The 17,404-nt window shown below is 46.7% G+C and overlaps 2 protein-coding genes across 3 annotated transcripts; both read left to right on the top strand.

Moving 5' to 3' along the window:
• The first annotated feature begins 352 nt into the window (after positions 1–352).
• Positions 353–3,615, top strand: zfp36l2 (zinc finger protein 36, C3H type-like 2). 2 transcript variants are annotated; one of them, XM_028423900.1, is made up of 2 exons: positions 353–675; positions 802–3,615. In XM_028423900.1, exons 1-2 carry the CDS (start codon positions 586–588, stop codon positions 2,005–2,007), a joined length of 1,296 nt encoding a protein of 431 aa, XP_028279701.1. In that variant the 5' UTR covers positions 353–585; the 3' UTR covers positions 2,008–3,615. The 2 variants fall into 2 exon arrangements, with proteins under 2 accessions (XP_028279701.1, XP_028279700.1); XM_028423899.1 differs by having other exon boundaries at positions 360–675; positions 799–3,615.
• Positions 3,616–12,298: 8,683 nt separating this feature from the next.
• On the top strand, positions 12,299–14,775 carry LOC114447380 (piggyBac transposable element-derived protein 4-like). Its single transcript, XM_028423602.1, has 2 exons — positions 12,299–12,483; positions 12,600–14,775. The coding sequence occupies exons 1-2, from the start codon at positions 12,368–12,370 to the stop codon at positions 14,389–14,391; spliced, it is 1,908 nt and encodes a 635-aa protein (XP_028279403.1). The 5' UTR covers positions 12,299–12,367; the 3' UTR covers positions 14,392–14,775.
• The last annotated feature ends 2,629 nt before the right edge of the window (positions 14,776–17,404 follow it).

Below are 17,404 nucleotides of genomic sequence, written 5' to 3'. Positions count from 1 at the left end.
AATACATGTGTCAGCTTCCAAGTGTGCATGCTCCACGGGCTGAAGGGGGGAGGCAAGGGGGAGAGGGGGGGGAGGCAGTGTTTGCTGGAAGGTCGTTGGTTCAAACCCGAGGAAAGTTTGAGGATTGAACGTTTTGGATTTTGTGGATGCGCGTTTATACGCGCGCGCGCGCGCGTGTGTGTGTGTGTGTGTGTAGGGTTGGATTTCAAGGCGTGGTGTTAAAGAATAGGCGGCCAACCGGTGAATGGAAGTTTTTTTTTTTTTCGGAGAGGAGGAGGAGGAGGCTCCTTTGCAAAAAGTTTGCACCGACTCCTCTTCGCCCCTCCCCGGTCACCGCCAGGCATTTATACCCATGCGTAAAAGCTGGAGCTCACAGTGAAGCACTCTGGTTCAGCGCTTCTCGAGGGGAGGAACTACAAAAAAAACCCACCTACAACTCTACAATACAAACTTTCCCCCTCCTTCTGCGGACTTTAAACTGCACATAAACCTTTTGAAAAGCAACTTTTCAGAACTTTTTTTTTCCACAACCAAAACCAGTCGTGGCACAAACTCGTCGCATTCAGGGATCCTGCTCGGTCCTCCATGAAAGAGGGAGTGCGGCAGCAAACTTGGGGAAACGAGATGTCAGCGACCGTCTTGTCTGCTTTCTACGACATGGACATGCTTTATAAGGTAAATACTCCGCACAGATTTGTCTGATCTGCGCTGCATTGCGGCGCAAACTTTGTGCGAACATGTGCAACAAGTTGCAGATAAAAGTTCTGACTTTAACGCGCGTCCTTTTCCTTCTTCCAGCAGGATAAAAGCATGAACATGAACGCCCTCCACATCAACAGCATGCTGGATAAGAAAGCGGTGGGGGCTCCGGTCACGACTCCCGGCTCCGGCGGCTCCTTCACGCCGGGATTTTTCCGCAGAAACTCGACCAGCAACATGGAGGCGATGAACAACGGCAACAAGTACTCCGTGGGCTCCTACGGAAGCCTGAAGGAGAACACGCCGAGCAGCAACAGCAGCGCCACGGCCCTCATGAACAAGGAGAACAAGTTCCGCGACCGCGCGTACAGCGAGAGCGGAGAGCGGGGCGTGCTGCAGCAGAAGCCCGGCTCTCAGATCAACTCCACCCGCTACAAGACCGAGCTGTGCCGGCCCTTCGAGGAGAACGGGTCGTGCAAGTACGGGGAGAAATGTCAGTTCGCGCACGGCTACCACGAGCTGAGGAGCTTGTCCCGCCACCCGAAATACAAAACGGAGCCGTGCCGCACCTTCCACACCATCGGCTTCTGCCCGTACGGTCCCCGGTGTCACTTTATCCACAACGCCGACGAGCGCCGGCCCGCTCCGCCCGCCAACGCTAACGTGCAGGCGGCTGAGCCCAGAGCGGCCCGGGAGCTGTGCGGCTACGGCCAGAGGGAGGTCGTCCTGCCGCCGCAGCAGCAGCTCGGCTACACCCAGAGGGACAGACCAAAGCTTCACCACAGCCTCAGCTTCTCCGGCTTCTCCACCCACCACGGACTCGAGTCTCCCCTGCTCGACAGCCCCACGTCCCGGACCCCTCCGCCTCCCACTACCGCCTCCACCTGCACCTCCACCTCCAGCTTCTACGAGGAGGTCCTGTCCCCCAACTCCGTGTCCTGCATCAACAGTGCCTTCAACTTCCCAGGACAGGACTTAAAAGCCTTACTGGCCCCCCTGGCTGTGCACACCCCCGGCGGCTACGCCAACAACCACTCCAGCGGTGCTTACTACGGGAACATGCAGGGCGGCGTGTGCCCGTCCTCGCCTCCGACCTACAACATGAGCCACTTGCAGGCGCTGCGCCGCCTCAGCGAGTCGCCGGTGTTCGAGCCTCCTCCCAGCCCGCCAGACTCGCTCTCTGACCGGGAGAGCTATGCGAGCGGGTCCCTCAGCTCTTCCGGGAGCCTCAGCGGCTCCGAGTCCCCGAGTCTGGACGCTGGAAGACGGTTGCCAATCTTCAGCAGGCTGTCGATTTCAGATGACTAAACTTTGTGTGTTTTTTTTAATGGATTTATGGACAAAGAGGGGAGAGAGGTGAGGCAGACTGTCCTTCACACAGAGGATCCCAGGTTCACTCCTCCTCCTCCTCCTCCATCTCAGCAGCATCCACCCTGCTGACGTGCCTTTGAGCAAGACTTTGACACCCTACCAGCTCACGATGGGGTGCTGCCCCCCGCTCTGACCGCCCTGGAGGGGGGCAGAGGGGGCAGCTACACCCCCAGGGATCAATAAAGCTTCAGTTTAAAGTGTCCTTGACCCGGCATTAGTCTAGTATTGTTTCTTTTGTATGTAATATAGCTGTATTAAAACTTTAGATAGCGAACAGAAGGCATTCCATCAGTGCCTTGCCCAAGGGCTCACGGCAGCCCCCTTTCTCTCTCTCTCTCTCCCCCCTCTCACCCTTTTTTTTGCTCTATCAGGCAAGCCACACTTTTCCTGGGATTAGATGTGTGTGTGTGTGTATGCGCGTGTGTGAGAGTGTGTGTGAGCGCGTGCACGTAACATGACTTGACAAGAAGAAGAGACTGTAAGCAGATTTCCTCCCATCCTGCCAAGAATATGCCTCGACTCAAAGTAACAGTTGTTTTTCTTTCATCGATTATCATTTTTCTTCTTCTTTCCTCAACTTCCATTCCAGACCTCCTCCTCCTCCTCCTCTTCCTCCTCCTCCTCCTCCTCCTCCCAGCGCCACCCAGTGGTTCGTTTGGTTCAGTCTAGTTCGTGTGTTGCTTGGTTAAAAAGCACTCTTGAGTTGGGTTTGTTTGGGGAAATCACTGCTGATGGTTGAATATATATATATATATATATTTTTTTAGCTGTTTTTTTTTTTTTGAGTGATTTTTTTTTTTTACATAGCGGTGCATAACTGGCTATGGACTATTTAACTTATTTATTATCTTGTGAAAAAAGTATAGGCTACATTGGTAATTTGTGTCCATACTGTATTTATCAAGTATGATGAAGCAATAGATCTATATTCTTTTATGTTTAAATTATGATCGCCATTATTAATCTGCATAAAGTGGAGTGTATGTTCTTTTCACAGTAATATATATATTGTTGTTGTTTTTTTTTCTCCTATTTTTTTTTGTAACTTCACTTTGGTTATTTTTATTGTAAATGAGTAAAAAAAAAATCTTAATTTAAGAGAACGTATGTGATATTTATTTCATTAATTTTGTTTCCTTTGTTTACGTTTATTAAAAACCAGTTTGCGTGATTGCGGTTGAGGTTGTGTCAGTGCTGTAGAAGGCTTTTTTTTTTGAGGATCCCTATTTAGACGTTCCTGTAGAATGTATAAACATGTGGTTGTACAGACCGTCCAAACCTTTTACTTCTTCTTTTTTTTTTTTATCTAGATCAGACATCAGTGACAAAGAACCCAAGTCAATAAATTAACCAAAAAGTATTTTTTTTTGTTTTTGTTTCCTCTCTGTTTGCACGAGGTCACACTGTGATTCCAGCCACGTGCTAAAAGAATGTAGCATCCCTTGTGCCCCAGTATTATTGTGTAGTGCCTATGGGGTTCACCATCTTTGACATGCCTTAAAATTAACCAAATAAAGTATTTTTCCTACATGGCATCTTTTTATACACAGGTTTGAACTGAATGTAGTGTTTTTTTTGTTTGTTTGTTTGTTTGTTTGTTTTAAAGGTTGTTACCACTCAGACACTCTGACAGAAAACAACCGTAACTTTTCTCTAAAGTCCCGTTTCTCTTGACTTTGTTTCGGATTGATGGATCTTGAGCATTTTTTTTGTTTTTTTTGAGGGAAGTGGATGAACGAACACGTTTGGTTTGTACATAGTAGGTACAGTGGGGGGTGGGGGGGATGAGCACTATGTACTTTTGACTACTTTATCAGAAGTAAAGCTTTTTGAATGTAACAAAAAAACAGACGGACAAAAAGACAACGAGAGTTGTGATATTTTTTTGGGGAGTCAGTTCACTACAAATCGAGTGTGAGACTGTTAACTTTGTACTGTACATTTTTTGTAGTTCTCCCAATAAAAAATCATTCTGAAAAACCTTCAGACTGTTTGTCAGTTGTGTCGAAACAAGAAGCCTGCAGGCAGGAGGGGAGGGAGTGAAAACCCCATGCTGATCCCCACTGACCCCCCACCACCACCACCAGCTGGCCTCAGGGTGCCCTCAGAGCCTCCATCCTAACCCCCCAGCTGTAAATAAAGTGTAGGTGCTGTTACATAATAATGTAATGTTCTGCTGCTGAGAGACGCAGCGTGACAGGAATGAAGTCTGGAATTTTAAAATGGAAAATGTTTGGAGTCACGGCTGAGTGTGTGTGTGTGCTCAGAGTGGATAAGATTCTAATCTTTTAATAAGTAGAGCGTACACACAGCTTCTACATGAATTTATGTCTTCCAGCTCGTCCCAGGCTGGATCGTCTTCTGTGTGTCACAGATTCAACGAGCTGCTGCTGCAAACGTTCCTCTGAGACCGTCCTCCAGCAGATCGGTCGGCTGCACGTCCATGATGTGAATCTCTGGTCCTACGACACCCCAAAGGTGCTCTGGTAGAATGTAGTCTGCCGACTGGAGGACATTTGAGTCCAGCGAACTCATAGAATGATCCATGGTGTCCCCCAAGGTTCTATCTTAGGTCCCCACACGTTTAAGCTGAGGCCTTTAAACCAGGCTCAGTTGGAACTGAGGGGTCCAAAGTGTGCTGAGAAAACCTCCCCCACACCATCACAGCAGCAGCAGCCTGAACCACTGAGCCAGTCAGGATGGATCCATGCTCTCATGTTGACTCATCAGACCAGCAGTGTTCCTTCTTCTTCTTCTTCTATGGTCCAGTGTTGGTGAGTCTGTGTGAGCTGTAGCCTCAGTTTGCTGTTCTTCGCTGACAGGAGCAGCACCCGGTGCTCTCTTCTGCTGCTGTAGACCATCTGCTTCATGTTGCTGTGCGTTCAGAGATGCTCTTCTGCAGACCTCGGTTGGAACCAGTGCTTCTTTGAGCTCCACAGGAGGTCACATATAAAATGGGACCAAAGGCCTGAGGAGTGTCACCAACCTGGGTTTTGTAGACAGTTTGGAGTTCAGCTTTGTTTGCTCATACAGGCTTATAAACTCAAAACTGGAGGTAACATTTGAAAGCTGGTGAAGTGAGGAGTGATGTGGTGTGATCATAAATCTTCATCTGCATCTGAGCCTCAACAGCGTTTACATCCTCTGTTGTTAAACATGCAGCTGTCCAGAGCACAGGACTGACTTCCTGGATTTCGTGTGTTTCTTCCTGTGATGACGTGGCTGACCAATGAACAGAGAGAACACTTTCACCAGGTGGAAGTGATGCATTCAGGTACATTTGGAAGAAATGAAAAGGTTCAAAGCTGCCTGAGTCACCAAACATCTCAGACTTGTTGAGGGAAGTTTCAGGATCCATATTTGACCGATAAACCTGATCAGTCCACTCCACTTCAACAAGTGTCTGACCATCAGGGGTGGAAACGGACCCTCAGCCGTGAGGGCCCCCCTCCTCGGCCCGCTTCCCAGCGTCCTGCTGTGCTGCCTGGTTTTTCAAAGAAGAGCAGCTTTCTGTGAAGTTATCAGCAGTAGCAAAGGCAATAAGAAAATACAGAGCCGGGAGTCATGTGGTGCCTGGAGTTCACGCCAAGATAAGGCCGGCCGATAAGAGCCTCGGCAAATATTTACCGTGTCCTCAGGATTTCATAATGAAGTGTTTATCAGAGCAGAGCCAAAGGGCTGCACAATGCAGCGCGGCCCTGCCAAGGCTCTACCTGAGACTGTGTGTGAGTGGGAACAGGAGCGTGTGTCCATCAGCAGACCTGCATATAATGTTTGCCTGGATGTATTGAGCTCTATATGTTGTGTCTGTAGGAGGTTTCCAGTGTAGGATGTGTGTGTGGAGGCGCTGCAGTGTGTGAGCGCTCACAGGGCTCTCGCTGGTTAATGGGGTCTGGAGCTGCTACAATGAAAGGAAACACTCTCTGACTTGTGATTAGGGCAGGAAGAGCGCCGCTTCCTGGCCACCACCCATTTCCACCTCTTCTTCGTCCTGCTGTTTTTCCTCCTCCTCCGGCTTCCCCTCTCCTCTGTAGTGGCGGCTGACGGCTTCTAGAAGTTACTATTTGTGTTCCACTGCAGCTCTGGGCCGCCCGCCGCTCGTCCTGGTATTGTTTTGGCACGCTAAAGCCCAGACCCGGGGTCAAGTGGTAACAGCGTATAACTTTTTTCAGATTGTTGTAGCCTGTTCAGTCCAGATGGGTGGAAGCCAGCCAACGTAGAGTCCGTTAATCATTGCTGTGTCCCCCAGTTAGAGCCTGATAAGGCCTCGACCCCACATCTGATCAGGTCTTACCCGCAGGTTTTACTCTGATGAAATCCTTCTGTTTTAATGAGCTGTAATTGCTGCTTCTAACAAAAAGTGAAAGTAAATAAGGTCTGGTTGTGGCAGGGAGAACCCCGTAAACACCCCTCCTGGGTCCTCAACCCCTGAGTCACACTGAGTCATAAATCAGGCCCTGAAAAGCCCCCTCTGCAGGCCTACCTGGGACTTTATGTGACCCTGTTCAGGCTTCACAATGAAACAATGTGTGTGTGTGTGTGTTAAACTCCACCCAAACAACACAGCAGCTGTCAGATCCATTCAGTTATAAAAGACAGAGTGTTTATTTGCTGGTGTAATACAGAGATCCGCCTCTGATCTGGATGCAGCATCAGGGCTGTTATTACACGAGGGTTAGCATGTCTGTGGCTGATGCTACGCTACATACAGAGACGCTTCACTGTGACTCTTCTCTACCTGTGCTATTGTTATGCTACATCTAGCATGATGTATATGAACATCTGAATAGCGCTCACTCAGCTCTATAGTGCTTTTTATTGTCTTTTCTCTGCTGACTTTTGCAGAGATTTTCATAGGCCCCGTTCACACTGGAGAAAGTCAATCCAGCTAGAGTAGGATTGAATCCAGATAGGTCTGAACATATCCAATTTAAAGGCTATTTTCAAATCTGACTATCACACACACGTGACCGCGCTCTATCCAGTTTAACCCGGCTTCTTTGTTGTCCTCCAAACCACTAGGTGGCGCCTTGTAATATACAGAGTCTGTTCAGGCCGCGGATCAGATTAATAAGCAGTTTATTCCTTTGTAGCCCTGTGGAAAATAAACTCGGGGCAAAGCTGTCGTAGTTCGACGGTTGTTTACATACGGCTTTTGTACGCGACCCGGACACTGTCCCTGTGACGTCGCTAGCGGGATTGGCTAGCTGCATTTGCGTTCAGACCTGAGCCAGATGTAAGCCAATCCAGCTAGATCCACTTCTGAGAGGTGGAATGAAATCAATCTGGATATTAAAAAAAAAAATAGGAAGGAGAGAGTGCACCTCCAAGTGGCCCCTTAAGGAACTGCACTCCTTTGCTGGTTATTTTCTAAGAAACAAGAAACTCATGGTAAGAATGTGAGCCATGTGTCAGGAGGTCACAGTTTACTTCAGCTTGCTCTCGCTGTGAGAAGCTACAAACATAATCTTCACCTTGTTTCGTGGAGCAGCCTCCGGCCCTTCGCTCAGCTGAGGTGACCTCCCCCTGCTGCTGCAAGGTAAGCCAGGGTGAGCCGCAGCGCACAGATGCTGAATAAGGTAATGTTGTTTACCCGAAAGGGGGGGGGGTTCAGGTTCGGCCGTTGCCGCCCCTGGTCCGCCATGTTCCGTTCCCTTCAACGCATGCCGAGCTGTAAATATTTACAGAGCGTCCTGTGAGAGGCCTGAGTGTTTACTGTTAATGTGTGTGCATGAGAGGAGAAGCTTCTCCTGGTCCGTGTGTGTGTGTCGGATGAGGTACTTCCCTTGGTCGCTCCACAGCCTGCTAACGGTCCTCTCTGGCTCTGGTTCAGGCCTCCGGCTCTGAGCTCCGTGTGTGAATCCACAGTGCGGCCCGGCGAGCGGTGGTCACTGCTCGCTCCACCTTCCCTGCACACGACACAGACAGAGCGATGGGAGAAGTGTTGGTTCGCCTCGTCTCTGAGGTTAGAACATCCTCAGAAAATATGTTTTCTTTACTCCGTCCCCACTGTAAATAATGCAGGGGGTGTAAACACCATCACCAGCACGGCAGGGACACTTTGGCTCTGTGTAGAGACGCTTCCAGAAAGATGTAGCTCAGGCTGAACACGCAGGTGGAGGCTTCACAGGCCTGCTGACTGGACCTGCCTCTAAATCTGTCTCTGGCTTCAGGGGTCAGATTACTCTTGGCTGGATTTAATCTGCACACAAACTGGGATAAAAGTACAAAAGGAGATAAGCAAAACAATCCTCCCAATCCCAGGAGTTTCACATCTGCATGAACTGATAAACAGATCAATAAACGACCACACCTGCCACGCTGACAGAACATCCATCATTGTTACTTGTGAAATGCTGAAGTAGGATTTGGATTCTTCAAACATGTTCAAGTGTTAGCTTCAGTGTTAGCATACCTATTTCTTTTATCATTGTTAGGGCCTCCACCTGACTGGAGCCTGTTAGCTAATGCTAGCTGTCTAATGCTAGCTGTCTAATGCTAGCTGTCTAATGCTAGCTGTCTAATCTTACTTTTTTTTTTACTTTGAAAGTCCTGTCTTCTTTGTGTCTTACTTCCTGTGGTTTCCCGCCTTTTGTGATTACCTGACCCGCCCTGATTGTGCTCACCTAGCATTAGCATGTTAGCTCATGTTAGCTTATCCTAGCCTGTGTTTGTGACTAGCTGCTGACTGTTCAGTATCTACTTTCCTTGTAGCTCTTTTTTGGTGTTTTCTTAATATTAGCATGATAGCTAATGTTAGTTAGCTCATGAGAGCTACTAATGTTTGTTTTCACACAGCTGCTGTTCAGTTTTTGTCCCCTTTTAGCTTTGTTTTGGTCTCAAATTCTTCTAATCTAACAAGTTTTCTAATAGGAAACAGCTTAAAATGCTGCAGCCCGTTTTCGTTTTTTTATGTATTTCTGTTCATGCATAAAAGAAATATGTTAAATTTCATTTTAAAATATTTTTACTGGAAGAAATCAGAGTGTTGGAGGAGCCTGAGAAGCTGCCTTTGCTGTCTCTGCGCTGTGATCGTCATTCGCTCGGCCTTCTCAGCCCAACGTGACGGCGATGTGAAACTCACACAAGGTGAAAAGCAGGAGACGGAGGGCAGGCGTGAAAGTCTCAGGCCGGGTGTTTGAGAGACGCAGCTGTAGAATGTAACATGTACTGTCGAGTTCAGTCAGGGCCTTTACTTAGAGCGGGCGTGGGCTCGAACACACGGCGGGCCGCTGGGCTCGGGGGGGGGGGAGGAGGTGGGACCTGCTGGAGGAGTGAATGCACAGGACTGTGTTTGTTGACATTTGACTTTCTGACCAATGGCGTGGAAGACACAGAGAGAGCCACACATGAGCGGCCGTCCGATGAATGAAGCACCATGTGGTTTGAGAGAGCAGGGAGAGGAATTATGGAGTATGGCAATAAGTGGGGAGATTGACGTGAAAATATTTATTGGGAGTGTTTATTTGGAGAGGAGTTTGGCAGCGAGCACGTCCCTGACTTCCCTCAGTGCCGCCTTATTACTCAGTAAACACGTTTCAGCCGTGGAAGAGAATCCCTGCGGTCAGTGTGTGTGTGTGTGTGCAGGTTTGTGTGGATGTCCGTGCTGCAGCGGGTAATTACATATAATCATCCCAAAGGTTTATACTGTACAAACAGCAGAGCTGTGCTGAATGAGCGGCTGTGTGGGGCGGCTCCGGCCGCTTTGTGAATGAGCTCAGACTGTCATGCTGCAGGACAGAAACCCGCCGTCACCATCATGACATTTCTACAGCGCACGGTGTCCCAAGGACACGCTGCACGCCGTGGACGCCGAGGATCACGGTGAGGGGACGTGTCCCACGTTCATGACTCCGTCCACAGAGCAGCGCTAGCTCATTAGCATGGTCACATTTTTCCAACTGGTTCAAGCTCATGTTTCTTATTAAAACACACCTGCTGATTAATATTTATGTCATCGCTTTTATGGCACATACTAGAACGTACAATATGTTGGTGTCATTGTTTGACTCTCATAAGCTCATTAGTGGCTGATGTATCATTTCCTGGTTGTGTTTTCTATTATTTCTGTTTAATGAGACCAAGTTTAAATCAAAGGGACTGGGACCGGATCCCTTCCTCTGGGCTCTGCTGTAATGCCTGTGTCAGTCCAGCCTATCTGGCACCGACTGGACCGGACTTAATGATTTGCGAACCCCTAAAATAAACTACATTTGAATGCTAGCGTGATGAACAGACTGCTGTCAGCTCATGTTCTGACGTTCACACACTGTAACGGCTTATTAATACGTATGCTGATGCAGGGCCGCTGCCATGCTGAACTACATGATGGTTTATGCCTCTGGATGAACACGCTGCCATGTCCTCCTGCACACGCTGAGCACTTTCAAAATATTCACGTGCAGACATCTGGAAATATTCGACCTGTTTCTCTGTCTCTGGTCAGAACTGGTGTCTGAAGCACAAGAAGCAAACACCCGGCGTTCTGTGAGCAGAGGTGCAGGTTAGAAACGCTCCACACAGGTGTAGTTCAGAAGCACAAACACAGCTTCGCCTGGTGAACACACACCTGTGCTGAGGAGTCAGGATTCAGTGTGACCTGCAGCTGGCAGAAAGTTAAAGGAGGCCAAGGGTCACCTGGTCCCGGATGTGGTGCTGGGAGGGCCGTGTGTGTGTGTTGGTTAGTTCTTCTCGGTCTACTTGCAGTACTCTTACTCACGTCCATATTTCATATCTGTGGCTTTCAAACAAAGGCCGTATGTTGATACAATCTGCCGTCCAGCCGGAGGAAATGAGTGTTTGTGCGCTCGCTAACGATGTTTCTGTTTCTGTTTCTAATGTGCTTCACTTTTTTTTCCCCACTGAGCTCATTAGATCGCCTCCTTTCATTTCTCAACATTTGTTGCTCGGGGGGGGAGAAAGTTTCATCACACTGATGACGGACACATCACGTCCTGATTCAGAGTTTTACAGTCGTTGTGTTGTTATGAACGGATGACGGACAGCTTGTAGTTCCTCAAGAAACAATGATCACGGACGCTGATGCACAGACAAACACTGGATGATGAGTTTACTTTATTAATCCCACAGCAGGGCAAATTCTGACTTTTGACCTACTATCATTTCTCCTGGTAACATTATGACTTTATTCTCATAATAATGGAAGAAAATATATCTATTGCTGCTAACTCTGCAGTAATGGGACTTATATTGCATTTATTGGAGGTTTTCTGTGTGTATGGAGGACCCAGTCCGTCCCTCCGTCCTCTGCCCGCCCGCCTGCTGCAGCAGGGCGCAGGTTCCTGGAGCTGCCGCCACTGGCCGAGCCGGTTCTCCTCCCATCAATGCCTCCTTTAAGGGTCAGTGGAGCAGAGCTGCAGCACAGACCACCTTTATCTAACAGGACACTCATTCATACACCAGCGAGGGGCAACACACACACACACACACACACACACACACTGAGCAAAGCCTGTGTATGTGTGTGCTTCCTTATTCAAACACCATTGGGGAGCAAGAAAACACACCTCCTGCACACTCATCTGGGAATACACACACACACACACACACACACACACACATGTGTGTGTGTGTTTACTGTAAATAAAGACACATTTAATTTTATAAACACACTCATGTTTATTTGAATGATCCATCTGAAACTTGTGCTCGTGTGCAGACATTTTGTGGCGGCTCCTTTCTTAACGGTGTGTTTGACTGACTGTAATAACACAGAGAACAGTATCAGAACTGCAGCGGCGTCGTATACGATCCGTGATCAACAGTGTTTCAGAGTCGCGCCTGTGTTTAGAACGGTAATAGATAGGGACTTCCTTTTTTTAGGGCATTTCCGCCATGTTTACGCGCCTTGAAAGTCAGTGTCCAATAGGAAAGTCGCTCGCCAAAACGTGATGTCCCAATATCCAATTGTAGCGCTCTGAGCTCTCACGTGGTGCGCCAAAGACGTTCAGTAGTAGAGATAGTTCTCCCCACTGAATGTGATTGTTGGCCACGACTCAAAACGCGGCTATAAACGCAATAATTGATGCTCAAATGATCATTTACGTTTCTGGGCAGTGCGTAATTGCACATACTGCTGTTATGTAGTGTTATTTTTATTGGAAACGTTTTATTTCATTTCGTAAACGATACAACACTGACCCGGAAATGAATTCGGTGTAAATAGAGGAGGGGTCTCTCTCTCTCAGTGCTGAGCCATTCGGTGCTTCACGCGCCATGTAAACAGCGGTCAGTGGACAGAGCACGTGAGGATTTTGCAGCTTTTGGCACAGAAGCAATGGAGGACAGCACAGAGCATCATTCTGTGGAAGTTATTCTGGACGATTCCGATTCTGGGGCAGTAAGCTTGTTGTCAGATGAAGAGTGGGAATTACTTCTGGACTCATCTACAGAGTAAGTGGCTCATATTTATATTGACAACAAGAAATGCAGTAAACATGATGCATGAACGACTAGTTTGTTTTTTTTGTTTTTTACTTATTTGTGTTTGTTGCATTTTATTTTGACAGCAGTGAGATAGAGGACAATGGCCCAGGTCGTTCATCTACTCTCAATGGCCGGCCATCTTCAACCCCCACCTCTGCTCTACCCACCCGCTCTTCTTCAAAAAGGCCTCTAACCTCCTCCACCACCTCTACACCAAGGAGATGGAAAATTAAAAGGAGAAGCAGGAGCACATCCAGGAGCAGATCTCCAGCAGACCCCAAACCTGCAGCTCAACCAACCAGGTGGAACAGTACAGAGGTGACCGACACTGGCTGTAGCCACAAAAAATTTACTCCATCAAGGAAGCCAGGACACCAGCTGAACAGCCATGGATCGTACACGCCGTTCGACCTCTTCTCACTGTTTTTGGACAGAAGTGCCGTAAGCGTCCTCTGCAACAACACAAACAAACAGGCTGCAAAAAACATAGCAAAGGGGAAGAAATACACCTGGACCAGACTGGGGGCGTCAGAGTTCTACAAATTCCTTGGACTCACGTTTTACTTTTCTTTGGTGAAGATCAGTGCAATAGTAGACTACTGGAAAACAAACTCAATATTCAGCTTACCTTTCCCTCCCAAGATTATGTCTCGGGACCGGTACCGGACCATCTCCTGGAACGTTCACATGAGCGACCCGGACAAAGACGTCGACAATGACAAAAAGAAAGGAACCCCCGAATATGATAAACTGTTCAGAGTGAGACCGCTTCTTGACACCCTCACGACGGCGTGTAAGTCGTGTTACCACCCCCGACAGAACATCTCCGTCGATGAGAGGATGGTCGCTCATACTGGTATGACCCAGTACATGAGGGACAAACCAACTAAGTGGGGGTTCAAACTCTTTGTGCTGGCAGACAGCTCCAATGGATACACAGTGGACTTTTCTTTGTACATGGGGAAGTCAAAGTTTTCCTCTGGCGGCGGACTTGCATATGACACAGTTATGTCTCTGGTGAACCCCTCGTTCCTGGGCGGGGGTTACCACCTGTATGTAGACAACTTCTACACCAGCCCGAAACTTTTCAGGGACCTGTATAAAAAGAACATCGGTGCATGTGGTACATTCAGGGATAGATACTGCCCCCCCACCAAGAGCAATGCTCTGAAAAATAAGGATCCCAGAGGCACCATACGCTGGCTCAGGGACGGCCCTCTGGTGTTTGTAAAGTGGAAGGACTCACGCCAAGTTGGTATCTGCTCCACTATTCATCCGGCCTTCAAAGGCGAGACAGTGGACCGACACTACAAAGACGCCAATGGCAAGTGGGCCGCCCACTCCTTGCCGTGCCCAAACCCAATCATTGAGTACAACAAATACATGGGAGGAGTGGACCTCTCAGATCAGCTGATACAGTACTACTCAGTCCACCACACTACCATGCGCTGGTACCGGACCATGTTTTATCATTTTCTGGACATTGCAGCCACCAACGCGTACATTCTACACAAGGAGCTGTGCAAAGAAAAGAAACGGGCTCCAGGCACACACAGGGAGTTCCTGCAGGAGCTGACAGCCCAGCTGTGTGGCGTGTCTATGGCCGTCCCTCCTGCCAAGGCCCCCGAGCAGCACCTACCAGTGGCAGTAAGTGAGCAGACAGATGTAAGTAAGCGGGCCTCATACGGGAGGAGAACCTGTGTTCACTGCAGACACACCATCCAAAAGTTGCAGTCTACTCCGTGGAAATGCCAAGTCTGTGAAGTAGCTCTCTGCCTCATCGCAGACAGAAACTGTTTTCAGAAGTGGCATCAAGAACACAAACAGCAGCAGAAACAAGGAGAGCAGGAGCTGCAACAAGAGCAGCAACAATAACAACAACAAGAGCAGCAACAATAACAACAACAAGAGCAGCAACAATAACAACAACAAGAGCAGCAACAATAACAACAACAAGAGCAGCAACAATAACAACAACAAGAGCAGCAACAACACAAACAGCAGCAGAAACAAGAAGAGCAGGAGCTGCAACAAGAGCAGCGACAACATTTTTTAGCCCCTTAGACCCCAAACGTGACTTTTTGTAACGTCTGACAGGTTGTTTTTAGTTTACTGTGTTTAAAAAAATTTTTTTTCAATTTTATTTTTCCTTTTTGTGACTGATTGTTTTATTACAGTCATCCGACACCACTGCAGTTATGAAAGCGTTCCCTCCTCACACAGTTTAACTAATGATGATAAAAGTTTTAAAAGTGTGTCCTGGAATATATCTATATTAGGAGTTTGTTATTGCTTTTATATTTTACTTGCTTGTGGTATTCCAGATTTATTATGGATGACTAACATTTTTTTTACTTTTATAATTCTTTAGAAATCTTTTTTTTTTTTTATAACCTGTTGTGGCTTCTTATCATGGAGCTCCTGTACTGGGATAAATAAACTTGCTGTGCTGTTTGTCCAGTTTAACAGTGGAGTCTCTGAATAAGTGTCTAATGGATGAATGCTAACATGAGCTAGTTTCTTACAGTCCACCCTATTATTTCAGCTATTTACTGACACATTAGCAAACTGTCACTATGGTTTGATTTTTGATCCCAGTATTGATTCTCTAACTTTGCTAAAACATCTCATATTACACACATTTTATCAAATGTGACATGTCTGTTAAATGATCCACTAGCTGCACAAACGGCAGCCTGTTGTGGTTAAATATTGTCGGCACACAATGTCAGCAGTGACAGAAAATGTGTTTGTATTGATATTTCTTAGATTGTTATTATAAAAATATAAATTAGCTTCTTTAAGGCTGACATGTCTGTTGTGTGCCGTCATGGGCTCAGCGTTAATTTATTGTCAAACATCTTCTTCACAGGAGCAGTTTAACGGCACATCAGTGAATTTTAAAGGAGGATAGATTGTCATAGCAACCAAGGCCAAAATGTGTGACCCCAACCCTGACCCTTATCCTGAGATACATCTTTCAGTCGCATCAAAACACACGTCTCCTTTCTCACCGCTTGTGTGTGTGTGTGTTTAGGAGTTGTGTAACTGTTTGTGGACCATCGGTATGGCCCTTATGGTAACCTCTGACACCCATCCATATCCCTCACCCGACCTGGGCCACGCAAGTGCGGGCCCTGTGGAGGTCTGTGGGGTTAAAGTCATATCTGCTCTCTGCTCCTGATACTGTTATCAGCTGTGAGTGTGTTTGGTCTGTGCTGGGAAACAGGGTGAGCTGCTGGCAGCTGCAGGTTCAGGTCAGAGGGGAAGCGGCTGTGAACAGCAACTCAAAATCTGATCAGAGACCTCATCCTCACACAGGTCCAAATTCAATCAACATGGATCCTTAGAAAAAAAAAATCAGACTGTGACTAAAGAAACGAGCCTTTGCTGACGTCATCCAGAGGTTTCTGAAGAACTGCTGTCTGTGTGAGCAGCGAGCAGCAGCATCTGGGTCTGAGGAATCAAGTGTCAGAAACTGCAGTTCCGCCTGTGGCCTCTGGGGGCTGGCTCCATAAGTGAGACAGTCTCTATAGACTTAAAATGTCTTCATGCCTGAAAAACTGTATTGATAAGTTCATTTTTTTAAATAATTGGAGACTTTAGACACATTTAGTTTCCCTTCATGTTCTGTGTGAAGTGAATGTTAAGATTAGCCTGGCGTGTTTAGCATTTTAGGGGGATTTTAATGTAGCCAAATGACACATAAAAGTATGGAACTAACTCTGTCTCATCATGAATTTTGAACACTGATTTTTTTTTCACCAAAATTAAATTATTTTTATTTTTTATTGTTCAAAAAATTTGAAAGTTTAAATAATCGATTCATATTTTTCAGTTTCCAAACTTCGCAGCTTACAATTCAGACGCAGCATCCGGGTAAGCAAAGGCCACAGGCCGATTCTGAATGACCTCAAACCAACCAACCAATCGCGTTACGTCTCATTCATCACGTGACAAGATCGGCCAAGTAACCGGAAACAGCGTCGCTATGGCGGCGAACACGAACAGCAGCGTTTCTGTAAGTGACTTCGTCCTTCTGTTGTTTTGTTCTTTCAAAGAGTGAGTTAGAGCGATACATGACACACAAAGAGTTAAAGGAGAACTTTTAATGAGGCCGCAGTCGTTGGAAGTTTGTGAGCATAAGGCCGCGAAAGAGAAAACAAACATGGCGGCGGCCACACGGCGTTGGACAGAGGCTAGGTTTGTGGAGCTGAATTCACAGTTAGTTGGCATAAACTGGCGAAAGACGTGGTTATGTCCCTTTCCATTTTGTATTACTAATAAAATTAGAGAAGTTCACATAGTATCTGCCCTTGTAACAAGTTTATTTCCAAATTTGCTGATGTAGACCACAGTTGTACCTTTTGTAGCAGCGAGCCAGAAACATTACTTGTTTTGTGTTTGCCATGGACATGGAAAAGTGAGAGAACTACACAATCCATCACAATTATTATATAGATATTATCACAAAATTTAAAGGCAAGGACAAGCCAATACACTTTATAATTAACCTTATGCTCTTAATGGGTAAATTTCACATCCATAAGTTTTCCAAGTCCCTCCCAACGTTAATATTTTTATAGTTGAGTTGAAATGTTAAATAAATACTTTAGACCTCATGGCAAAAAAGAAAAGTGAACACAGTCTGCTACACTTTGATTATTTTCAGTGATATGATATAAATGCCTGATACTTTTGGTTTTGTTTTCCTTTGCACTTGCTTTTACTGTTATGATTATTTAATTTGTGTATGTTCTATAATGTTAAAGAGGACTGTGTGTATCGTTGAGGTTCAATTTAAAAAGGAAAAAGGTTTGTGGAGCTGAAACGAAACAGAAACAATGTAAAGATAAATGAACTGTTTGTATTTGTAATTTTAATTTAA

Source organism: Parambassis ranga, chromosome 15, assembly GCF_900634625.1.
Source record: "Parambassis ranga chromosome 15, fParRan2.1, whole genome shotgun sequence".
In the NCBI taxonomy this organism is placed as follows: Eukaryota; Metazoa; Chordata; class Actinopteri; family Ambassidae; genus Parambassis; species Parambassis ranga.
Note: the sequence above shows the minus strand (reverse complement) of the source record. Positions and strands in the feature narration are given on the sequence as shown.

Bases quoted from the DNA above. Each gene is read 5' to 3' on its own strand.
- LOC114447380 (XM_028423602.1), top strand. From the start codon at position 12,368: ATGGAGGACAGCACAGAGCATCATTCTGTGGAAGTTATTCTGGACGAT. The intron at 12,484-12,599 runs GTAAGTGGCTCA...TTATTTTGACAG, and splicing joins CTTCTGGACTCATCTACAGA to CAGTGAGATAGAGGACAATG.
- zfp36l2 (XM_028423899.1), top strand. From the start codon at position 586: ATGAAAGAGGGAGTGCGGCAGCAAACTTGGGGAAACGAGATGTCAGCG. The intron at 676-798 runs GTAAATACTCCG...TCCTTCTTCCAG, and splicing joins ACATGGACATGCTTTATAAG to CAGGATAAAAGCATGAACAT.